The sequence below is a fragment of the Poecilia formosa genome, unplaced genomic scaffold, assembly GCF_000485575.1.
Source record: "Poecilia formosa unplaced genomic scaffold, Poecilia_formosa-5.1.2 Scaffold415, whole genome shotgun sequence".
NCBI classification, from domain to species: domain Eukaryota; kingdom Metazoa; phylum Chordata; class Actinopteri; order Cyprinodontiformes; family Poeciliidae; genus Poecilia; species Poecilia formosa.
The window spans coordinates 28,646-41,154 of NW_006800354.1; the positions used below are offsets into that span (position 1 = coordinate 28,646).

At 36.9% G+C, this 12,509-nt stretch overlaps 1 protein-coding gene across 4 annotated transcripts in view; it reads left to right on the forward strand.

Annotated features, from left to right (window-relative positions):
- Positions 1-12,509, forward strand: part of sbno2b (strawberry notch homolog 2b) — a 68,536-nt gene that overhangs the window by 16,201 nt on the left and 39,826 nt on the right. For all 4 annotated transcript variants that reach the window (XM_007576729.2, XM_007576728.2, XM_007576727.2 and 1 more), the window contains 2 exons: positions 2,566-2,645; positions 7,872-7,995. In XM_007576729.2, the coding sequence (XP_007576791.1) occupies positions 2,566-2,645; positions 7,872-7,995 (204 nt within the window). The remainder of the gene's footprint in view (positions 1-2,565; positions 2,646-7,871; positions 7,996-12,509) is intronic.

The following is a 12,509-nucleotide window of genomic DNA, read 5'->3' on the forward strand; positions in this document are numbered from 1 at the left end:
AAACTTGTGGAAGCACCTAAAAATTTTATACCAAGAAATACACTTTAAAACTGTTTAAAAGACATTGTTTCCAAAAAGCAAGGAGGTGTAAGTAAGCTTCTGAATTTGTAGAAAGTTTTTTTATTTTTAATTAATTTTTTTTTTTAATCCTTGTTCAATTATATGGGGGCGTTTTGCAATAGAAATAATTTTGGTAGTTCTGTCATAAAACAAGGCAATTTTAGACCTAATTATTGGAACAAAAAAAGTTTTTGTTCTTTTGATAGAGTGTAAGTAAACATCTTGCTTCATCTGCAGGCATGTTTTCATGCAGTGATCAATTTTAAGATGCATCCAAAAGAACTAAGAGAAGAAAACACAGCATTAAAAAAAAAAAAATATAACAACAAAATATAAAGATAGTACATCACGATAAACTAAATTCAAATTTAAAAAAATAGATTATAAAATAAGCATCTGCCTATATTTGAAAGCTGACATAAACAGCAAGACTTTCAGTGCTGATATGTAGGAGCCGGAAATTTAATGTATCTGATTTTTTTTTGTGTTGTTGTAACACGTAAAATAATCTTTACGTCAATGTAACCTCCTGAAGAGGAAAGTTTGTTCTGATCTTGTTTTAACAAGAATTCATTAGTCTGTTCTTTTTAAGTCTACTTAAATATTGATTTCTAAATCTGCCTTTTCAGAAGTTAAAACGTTGACTTCTGTCCTGACTGACTTACTTACGCCTGTGTCCCATCCACTCATTGATGCATCTACTCTGTGAGGGGCTGTGGTCAGTTGTTGACACATACATGTAAAGTCGCATGTCATCAGTGTAAATATAGTAAAAGTAAAATGTTGCAGTGCTCAGTAAGCTAGGCTAGGGGGAGCATGCACATGCTGAATAAAGAAGATCAAAGAACGAAGCCTTGAAGAACCTCACATGTGATCTCATGTGATCTTTGTTTGCTTTGATTTATATTTGCCAACAGAGACAAAGTAGTTCATGTTTGACATGTATGATTATGACACACTTTGTGGTTCATATGTTTAGACTTCACACCTTTCCTAGCAAGAGAATAAATTCCAAGTCTGCCTAAAAACTTTGACCATAAAATCTTTAATTAATTACTAGAAACAAAAACCCACCTTCCTATGTAAATCACTGAAAAACAGCTGGAATGTTTCATATTCCTGTGAAAATTTTATTTGCACGGAGATAGACAGCAAAAATGGATAATATAAATCACATTCTAAAATGTAGCAAAAATGAAAACTGAATAAAGTTACGCCCAACATGATTCAGAATTCGGCAGATTTAAAGTAATTCGAACAAGAAGTAGACAGAAAACGAGACGGGCATGGCTCAGAATATAACATAGTAAAAAAAACAGTTTTTATTGCATGTTTTTAAAAAGGCGTGTAGAAAATCTTTATACAACATTCAAACTCACTTTTAGCTACTGACCAACTCTTTGCATGTTTTGCTGGTATTTTGATATTTTTCTTCAGTGAAGAGCACAGACTCATTCAGACTGGAAATCCACCTCGTCATCTGCATCTGCCTGCACAGCTTCTCTATCAGATTGAGCTTATTCTTATTCTTTAGTTGACAAACACTTTGTATAATTACTAACTCCCCCTGACACTTCGAAGGTTTTAGCTCTTTACGCAGTACAGATTGTTTAAATTTTAATGCACAGAAGCACTTCAAACACTTTTCAGTGGCTTACTTGTCCGGTACAATTCTGCTTGAGAGTGTTATGTTTACTGGATTGTTAAGTGATCTTTCACAAGCCGTTATTGACAGTGACTTTTGTTCTTTTGTTTAATGTGAACCTGTGAAACTGCTATGTCAAATGCAGTGCGGTCAAAAACTGTCAGGCGTGCCTATCATTTGTGCCAGCGCTCCTAAGAAGTCAATGTAGACTGGAGACCTGAAATCAATAGAAAAAGGAAGCAATCCTCTGGTGGAAGTTTTGCAGAGATGAGACTGAGGGGGTTTCCTTCCCTTTGCAGAGTATTATGAGATATAATTATTATATAATTTGATTTGACTATGCCAGCAGCCTTTAAGGTATTTGCTCCATATTTCTTCATAACTTGGCTTGGATACAAAGTGGATATTTGGTTTAAGTATAATTAAAAAGAATATTTTTAAAGCCAAAGTCAAAGTTAATTTAAACTTCCCTCGACCAAAAAAATATTCCCTAAAATGTTTAACTCGGGGGGAGGGGGGGGAGGAATCCTACCATGTCTGCTTTATTCTCTGAAATTCCTGAGAATTTCTCAAAATATCCACTCAGTAAATTGAAACCACATCGGGATGATTGCTTCTGTAAAATTCTGTTGAACTCGCTGAGTCATACAGAGGAAATATTGAACAAAAAAGAACGGTGTTGTAACTGCTTGGTCATAATTTTTTGGTAAAAAAACACAACCATATTAGAAGATGACAGGCATCGCTCAGTTAAAGGATGTTTTACGTCAGCTCTAACTGTCATAACTGAGTGTGTTCATCAAGTCCAAAAAAAAAAAAGGGATGTTATTTTAACTGTGCCTTTACTCTCTTTGTTTCAGAGTTCAATATTTAACTCCTCTGGTACCTGGGGAGCCTTTCCTCAGCAGCCTGGATACTGCCCTATGCAATCTGGAAACCAGTAAGTCCATCGAAAATCTCAACTCTGCTTCACAGCGCTTTCACACGACTCAAATTCCACTTTTGACATAAAAAAAATAAAAATAAAAAAAAATAAAAAACATTGCAAGTGAAATAAAGTTTGACATTACACAGCAGTAAAATTTGACCGTTAGGAAACAGAAAGGAAATGTTTCAGCTTTTAAAAGAAAACGGCTTCAAAATCTCTCGGCTTAAATTTCACAAACGCGCCCACTTGGTGTGGCCTAATGCAGTCCCCCACACCACCAGCTCACTTCACTCCAGATTGGTCTAATCTGTGAGACCTCTTTTATTTCCGTCTGTGGGCGGCTTGACGTCAGCCTGCATTTGGGGTAGGGGGTTGAGTGTTAGACTTCCTGCAAGTTAGAGCAGCTTGTGTGATCTTGCCACTAAATACGACGTGTCATTTTAAACACAGTGTTTATCAGTCAGTTGTTGTGTTTCTGTTTCCTGTGAACCCGACAAGAAAACACAGCACAGAAGCGGCGCTGCTTTTGCACAGGTGAATGTTTTGGCCAGTTTAAGTCTCTGTATTAAAGAACGTGGTTTATGTGGCAAAATGCAGGTTTGATTTTTTTTTTTTTTGCGTTAAAAAGACTTGATATATTTAATTTATAACTGATGTTTGTCTGTGTTGTAATTTACTGTCCAGAAGCTGATTATCGTAATAAATAACATTTTGTTCCACTTGCGTCATTTTTTTTTTAAAAATTACTTTTAATTCTTTGGAAACGGGCCCTTTACTTTTTTTTTTTTCTTTTTACTATGAATGATGATTTTTTTCTCCACATCAAGATGTTTCGTTTTAGTACTGCGACGTGCGCTGTGTTTCTTTGAAAGTTATAACATCTGGTGACGTGAAGGCGCTGCGTGTGGTTTTCAAGTTCACTCAAAGTGGAGCTTTATGATGTCAAGCTCATTGTACAGGACCGTATCTCACTTTCTATCTTACTATGTACAGAAGGGATACAAAAAAAAAGGGTCTGGCTCAGAGAAAAATGATGAGATTGATTATCAGTTTCTTTAGAATCGGGCTAGTTAGACCTCATCGAGCGCAATTAAAGTTAGGTAACCTTTAAAAAAAAAAAAAGCCTAAAATTTGCATTATCTTCAATGGTTTTGCGTTTGTAAAAATGTTGTTTTCAGAGATTTCCTGGAACACTTAGGCCAGTTTTTTACGAAACAGGACAGAGCACTTAAAGCAGTAGTTTTTGTATGACTACCTTTTATTGTGTTCACTTCTGTTTTTTCTGATTCTCACGACCTTGTAAGTCCCCCGTGCAGCCTGATGCCTAGGTAACTTTGCACTCTCTTGTCCAAAGTAAAATTGATTGGGCTCAAAAGTGCAATCTTGCCTGCTCAGACTGTTGTTGAGAACGTGCAGAGGAGTGAGATGATCACATGACACCAGTGAGGAGAAAACATGCATGGGAAGTGTTATGTTTGCTCGAATTGTTGACTTACAGTGCCCACTCACATCTGCAGAGCACATACTGTTCCTATGAATGACTACAAGAACCATAAAGACAACTAACCATATTGGCCTCTTCATAATTAATCCTCTTAATTTGTGTGTTAGCATTCAAATTGCTAGTCAAGCAGATCATGCTACTTTACCGTAGTTGTTGCTTTGTTGCTGGAAAGTGTTAAAACTTGCTGTGCAACATGAAGCTGCAGCAGATCTGCTGCTGTGTTTTGTGGAACCAGCACCAGACTTCTACAGACCACAGAAACCTCTGTGCGTACTGTATGTGATCAAACACTACCTTTTTAAAAGACCGATGCACTGTTTACATAGTCACATAACACATCATGTGTAAAATAAAATGTCAGAACTTTTCATTCTAGGCTAATTCTAGGTTAATTTCCTATATTTAGCTGTGAAAATACTACTGATACAGTTGATAAGAAGAATAAGAAGACACACATTTTTTTCTTCCTTATCTGAAATGAAATGTCGACACATTAATGTGACATTTCTCCCAATAAAGTCACATTAATGGGATCAGAGATTTCTTTATTGATGTCTTCAAAATCATAAGCTTGCTTACATTTCCTCAGTATTTGGTTTGTAGTCCACCTCGCTCACATGAGCCTTTTCAGATTCTCTGTAGCACTAAGAGGAAATAAATTATGTCTCTTTTGTTCAGTTGAAACCAGATGTACATGTGTTTTACAAAGAGACATGTAACCGTTTTTTTCCTGACATTAACTATAAGCTAAATATTTCCTGTTTTACTAGGTCAGTCAGAATCAAGAAAATGTGTCACAAATTAAGCAGATTAACTCCATTTTATTAAGTAGCATTTTATTCAGTTTATGAATTATTTATGACCTTTTTTTCAAAGTCATTTTTAGTAACAATAGGACACTCCTGAGTACATTTGCAAACCATAATCTCTATTTTTATGTTGTTCTCTGAGCAAAGGCTCCTTGCTCTCTGAGCTGCCTTCCAGCCCTTTTTGCTACAGGACTGATGTGTTAACACTTCACTTTCGTTCCAGCTTCGCCCAACATCTTCACATGGTGTTTTGCTTTTTGTTTGGGCTTTATTTGCACATTTCACACCAAAACATGCTAATCTCTGGGACACAGCAGCGCCTTCAGACATCTAGAATTGAGGATGAACCCGACTGGTGGCGGTCAAATTCTCGTTATCTCGGCTAATCTGTTGTTAATTTTCCTATGATGCAACACAAAGGAGCAGTGTGTGTAGGTGTTGTCATAATATATATCAAAAGCCAATTAATCATTACAGATAAAGCTATGATATCATCTGGATTCTCCCAAACAGCTTAAATGAATAGTAGCATAAGTAAAATTTTGATTAAAAAAAAGAGTATCTAAGAATTTGAAACTATGATGTAATTTTAAAACTATTATATGTATTTTAATTTTAAGAATTATTATTATGACAAAAAAATAAATGACACAATTTATTATTACGAAGGACTTTAAAGTTTTATCATGATATTTCATGGTATTCTATGCAATGAGACAAAAATAGTGATAAAAATGTGGGAAAAAAAGCAGCTATATTGCAACACAGTACTCAATGACTGGGTTCAATCATATTTTGTGCATGCTGCATTTATTGATGAAATCATGGAGTCAACTGTGAAAAAATAGGTCAGACTGCAAAACGCCTCACATTACAAAGCAGAAGTTTTGATCCACAGTGGTGATAATGGGACAAGTTGAAACTTGGTGACAACTCCTACATTTGGTTTAAACGCTTTGCTGTGCATTATTCAAGAATAATACTTCCTGCTCGCATGCTTTGCACAGCTAAAAACAAAAGGTCGCGCAGTGCATTCAGTTCCTAGGACTAGACTAGAGCTTCGTCTTCATGTTTGTGTTGGCTATAAGGAAGTGTTCTTCCAAGGAACCTTAGCAGGTTTCTGTGTGTGCATGTGTGTGTTTGTGTGGGTGTGCTCCTGCAGCGGTGTGTCACGCAAAAGCTACAACTTGATATAATCATAATTTCTATGGAAGTAGTGTTTAGCTGTGGATAATCGTTGGGATGAAATTTGTCCACAAAGGAAGACATTCCTGCTGTCACCTTCCAAAACTTGCTCTTTTTAAATCTCTTAGCGTTCACTGGAATGATAAATTAAACTTCCTGGTGTTTATGTTTCATTTTTATCCGGTATTCCCAGTCATTTCTACTGCAAACCTGTTTGGCTTTGTTAACTTTCCAATTAATGTTCCAAGAAATCACAGCAGTTCATTTTGCTACATGACAGCTATGAAGATAAAAAAGTATATAGAGACGTTTCAGTGCACAATTGCTTTTTAAAGTGATGTGATGCTCGTGCCAAGTTTTGGAGATCGCGCACCGCCAGAAAATAAACCGCTAACTACTTTGGCTCAAGCGAGACATCATTGCTGAATGATGGGATTTGAGGCAATACATTTTGGGTTTTAAAAACCGAGGGGAGACAACTTGTGGGACACAGAGAGGTCAGTCCATTGCTGTGCCTGTGAGTCCCTAACCAGCCCTGTTGATGAAAACTGCTGATACCAGGTCTGCCGAGACGTCTGTTGTAATAATCATACTGTCATTGCTCTGCTAGGGAGAGAAAAACCACAAAGGGGATTTCCAGTCTGGAAGATTTCTACCAATCGCACTGCGTTTCCCCCTTTGCTCTCTTTAAATAGATTATTCATCAGTGATTAACACCTGTGTTAGTGATTTTTCCCTGTGCTGGCAAAGAATTTGTTGTTTGTGTAGCTGTAAAAATCGTGGTTATTTTAATAGCTTTAATTTTGAACAGAGGTGCGATTTATACGGTTCAAGTACAGACAAGTGCAAATAATTTTTTTACATCAACTCACAAATCCATTACAGTCTAATTAAATCTCCATATATCAGCGTTAGGTGGTCCTCTCATGGTGGTTAAGTTTGTTTTGAAACCAAATCAATCAGTAACTGTGACCTCTGACCAGGAGTTTAAGACACAGGAGCCTAATCCTTTGAATAGCTTTGGCTCAGCTCCAGTTGTTTTAGTTTGAGCTCTGGCAGCTGATTGGACAGCAGGACAGTTTCACCTTTGCGCGTCTTTAGTTTTGCTTTTGCTTTGAGTGCTCATGCAGCCCTGTTGCTCTGCGGGTTTCTCCATAGGCTTATGACTTATTGACTCAGTAGGAAACTGAAAACATACCATGTTTGAGGTACAGGATCTGATCGTTTGTGGCAGAAGTTAACTTGAGGCTCCAGAAGATGTTTGGTGTTCAGGAAAAGGGGGTTGTGATAAAGGGTAGGAGCTCTATCTGTCTCTGTCTCTCGGCTGTTGTCCTTATCATCTCTAACCTGTCTGTCTGGCTTGCAAATAGCCAACGTTTCATTTGTTTGCCTCTTTGTCTGTTGAATTTGCTGTCTATTCATTCGTTTGACAACCAGTCACCTTTTAACTACACGATTGAAACTGAACACTTTACTGCTTTTTAAATGTAAGTTTTGTTTCTGTGACAGTGAACTGTGTTTGGGATTCTTTGAAGCTGATCTGTTGCCTGTCTCCTTTCTGCCAAGTGTATTTACCAAAACCTGATTTTGGTTTATATTTCACTGCTTTATAGAGCAAGTAGGAGCTTAAACTTAGCTGATATCACTTCCTGTAATAAATGAAAACATCAGCAAAGATTGTTCTGCTTCCATACAATGTACTTTAAACCAACTAAATGTCTTTTTTTTATTTACCCACAGGCAATACCACTTGAATAACAGCACTACCACCAACATTCCTGATATGCACATGAGCATGTACCCGGGATTCTCTGACATGGACTTTCCCAGCCTCCCTAAAAATGGGAATGGAGACTTCTCCCAGGTTGGTTCCACTAAACTAGTATATTCATTGATCATCTGCAACAAATGAAATGCATTTCAAGCTGGGATTATGTGAGCAATATAAATGTGAATATGTCCTCCAAAGCAGCTTTCTATCAAATGCTTGCTTTTACTTTCATATGATGAGAAAGGGCCACATGTGCGACCCACCACCTCCTGCAGCTCATCTTTCATGTTCATTTATGACTGAAGTGTAACATGGTCTGTGCCTTCTTGCCTTTTTTTGGTCATTTAGTTAGAGTGACACTAACAGCAGCTGCTGTGATGAGACAGATGGGTAAATTTGTAAACTGAATCCATTTAGGCTCTCGTCAGATATTAGCTTGGGTCAGTGAGTCGCACAGTTTCTTGTTGTTACACTATGATCGAATAGCTTTTGTGTTTAAAAAACATGAGAAATATTCCTGCTACTGCTGAAATTACAACATATTCATTGGTGCAGTTACGCTAATATTTTTTGCAATTATTTTTGGCTGCCTTGATTTTGATACACAGACTTTAGTAAAAAAAAAAAAATTATATAAACAGCTGCAAAACTTAGCAGTAATCCTAAAATGCATATTGCTGACGATATTGTTGTCGCTTTTCTCTTCAGACTTTAAAACCAGCTGACATCAGCTGGTCAAGTAGTCCAGCTTTTTGTGGCAGTAAAGTGTGTAGTGGGCAAATTAATAGAGATGCCACTTGTATCTAAGTTTTCAAAGCACGATTACCTTAATAAGTGATGGGGGATGCTTCTTTTGTTTCCACTCTGATATCATCTTTGGCTTTTGCGACTGGAAATGTCAAACGTCTGAGTTGTTGTAAGCAAGTGACCTACAGCGTGTAGTAATAGGTTGGGGAGGGGCAGCGCTGTCTTCTGTGAAAACACAGGTCACTTTGTCACCTCCCAAACACCATGAAGAAAAAAGCTACGGAAACCCTGCGGCTACCGTAGCTTCACTGTGTTGTGATTGTCACTTCCTTCACTCTAAAGAAACGTGGAAAAGTTGTGTTTTACTGAGTCACACTGACAAAAAAAGTGAGCAAAACACATTAGAAAGCACAATTTCTGGGACCTTAATGCAACAAATATGATGAATGAAGTACAGCAGCTTGTCAGGGCCCAGAGATTCACACACTGTTATTCCAGCACCTCAGTGAATCACATTCACACTCCTGAAGAAGGTCTGCAAAGTGTTTCTTTTTCTACTAAAACACAACATCAGCCAGAGGAAATTCAGGTAGATGAATCCATACTTTCTTATGCAGTGAGGTGACAGCTGTAAACTCTTTGTCCCTTTAATGCCACGACACCCACTTTTAACCAAGCACTCGCATGTAGGAGTGTAGAACACGGAGGCTGTCAATACTAATTGATCTATATCCCAGCAACACCGTTTTATTTTTACCTGGAACCATTTCCTCCTCCAAGGTGGGAGAAAACCAGAAATCAAACTTGCGCAATTGCTGCAGTTATCAACCCAATGCAATCGTCTGGGCTTTCTTAGATAAGTTTCTTTTTCAAATGAACTGGATTTGATTGTACTGTAGTATAAATAATCTTCATCTAATCTGAATCTCATCGGCATAAAACCAATAAAAGTTTGGACCATTCTGGCTTCTATATGACTATGAATTAGACTGATTTGCTTTGTAAAAGGCCTTCAGATTAAATTTTTTTAATAGGTCCTATTTCAATAAAAATAAAAAAAGAAATCTAACAATATTTATCATGTTTGCTCCATCAGAGCAGTGAGTTTCATTATGTATCCATGTCCATTACATTAGCTGTGTAATGGAGAATCTCACATATAGAATCTATATTATGGATATACTATATTATACCCATAATATTATATCCAAATCTGAAGCATACTGCATCAGAATTTAGGTTTCAGATATTTTGTTCGCAACCGACATGACAATAATAATCATGCATGTTTTCTTTTCTTTTTTTTTCTTTTTATTTTTCTTAAAGAAAATAAATCAAATTTCCAGGTGCAACCACTGAAACTGTTTATTGTCACTGGTTTAGAGAAGTATCTCAGTCCAACGTCGAAGCGGAGCAGTGCCACATCGTTTTAGCTTCCAGGTGTGTGAATGGGTGTGACGCTCGACTGGAACAGAGTGCTAAGTTATTTCTACAACAAAGGCAACATATGAATGTTTGGAAAAGAGAAAAGCAACGCGTCACCCTCGTCACGTGGATCGTTAATGTGGGAATTCCCTAGTTTCACATGAGTTTTTGTGTCCGGCTAAGTTTTTTTCCTCCTAAAGAAGTCATTTTAAACCTTAGTCATTCAGGTTGAGTCATATTGTATTCTACATTTGACTGTATTTGTAAAACAGTTGCGTACTTTATTTTAAACATTTACAATTTTGGTTAGTGCATTCAAGCTCTGCCTTCTTGTGCCTGTCAGCGACTCTGTGAAGGAAAAAAAAACCACACACACAAAAAAAGAGACGTTTTGTGCTTGTGTTGTGCCTTCTCAGCTGTTCTCGCTGCATTTGGACACACGGCGTCATGTGAGTCATGTAGAGAAAATGTAAGTCATGGGGTCATCATGACTAATAATTCCCCACCTCACTCTCAGACCATTTTCTTCCATTTCATCCCCGCCGTTCGTGCCAGTCCTGCCCTATTTTTCCCCCCGTTTCTCTCAGTCTGCTGTCTGGTGGCATCACATCCACTGTCTGTCCAGTCGCCGAATCGTAACCATGAAGTAAATATTCAGAGTTGTGTGGCCGGGTAGATTGGTTTATGAGGTTGTTTAGTTTCTCAAGTGACGTTTGTGTTTACTTCTATCTCCTCATCTCATTTACTGCGATGGGGTTATTAGGGAAATCTCTTTTGGTTTGCATGGCTTCCCACAGTGTCAGGGTTTGTTTATGCATGCACCAGAACTCATTTAGAATATCCACATATTATAAGGAACCACGGTGCTGCAGTCTGTGGACAGAATGTGTTTCTTTACATCTGCTGCCTTCAGAGGTTTGTTTTGTATTACAATGAAGAGCCTCCCCTCTATACACCTTAATAATTACTAGATAGTAGATAAACAAGACAATAACTGAAGTGGCACACGATGACACTGGCATATAAATCAGATAAAGTGAATTTGTTTCAGTTATCTCTATGTACAACTGCGTAGCACTTTAATATAAAGGGGTGTTGGTCAGCTCTGCCATCATTTCAGGCAATTATATTCAATGTGTTTGAAAGTTTCTATTGAGTCTGATTGAAAAGGAGATCTTTTTTTTTTTAAATACTAATTAAAGATAATTTATTCAGCAATCAGAAGTTACTTTTCAAGCATACAAGCATTTCGAAAACAGCTTTAAAATTGCTGAATTTTCTTTTTTCTCATATTGCTTCTGCATTTTGAGCTGTTTATCAAAACTAATCAAAGATATAAACTCCAGGGATCCCTTATACCCTAATATATTGTGAAATCCCTCAGCAGTTGAACTTTTGCTTCTTCTAAAAAAAAAAAAAAAAAAAAAAAAAAAGAAAAAAGACTGCCAGAATAAGGGGCGCGTTTCAAAATCCAAAAGTGACTTTCAAAACAAAAATTTAATTTGTGCACCACTTCTATCACGATAACATTTTAAAGTGAACACTTGCTGAGAGATACCTTGTAATAAGCCGCCCACTTGTGGCTCAGAGCTGAGCAGAGTGACACGACTAATTAACTAACATGCAGTAGTTTGTTAAGCACCACTTTATGAAAAGCGAATGAGAGAAATTCAAATGTCTGGCTAAATCAGAGCTTTTGTGTAGAGCTACCAATATTTTTTATGAATCTGGCAACTGATTTTTTTGAATATTGACAAATTTTCCTTCAAACACTATTTTTTTTCCCTGCATAACGTGATATAAAATATAAGTAGAAACTGTAATTTCTTTATTTTATATATGTATTATCTATTTTTTGTCAGGTTGAATTATTGTTTGTTTATTTTTTATTTAACTAGGATTAAAAAAACCCCAATTGAGATTAGACACCTCTTTACCTCTTTTTCAATCTGATAAAGGTTACTTGATTCATTTAGAAATCACCATTACCTACACACTTAGCAATTAAAACAGGATAAACTTACATTTATCTTGTCATCTGCACAAACTCTGCACATGACAAATGTGCACATGTGCCCATGTTCCACATGGACATACTGGCACATAATTAATCTGTGAACGTGGATCTAAATGTGTCCCTGAAAACTTCTTCTGGAAGAAATGTAGCAGACAGACAGCTTGCCTAGCTTTATGTAGCTTTAGAAAATCTACTTTGGGTTCATCTTTACAGTCGACATCACTGCTTACATCAACAAGTTATTCTCAAGTGCAGCTTGTATTTCTTACTGTTGAATCCAGTGTACATGTTGTTTAAACACTTTTAGCATGACAGACTGGCGCTACAGTGTCTCTGCTGAATGTTAATGTCTTCTGTGAAGTCAGAGTGTTGTGTGTGCATGAGTCTTGGTGTGTTAAGTAGGCGTATATTTTGAAAC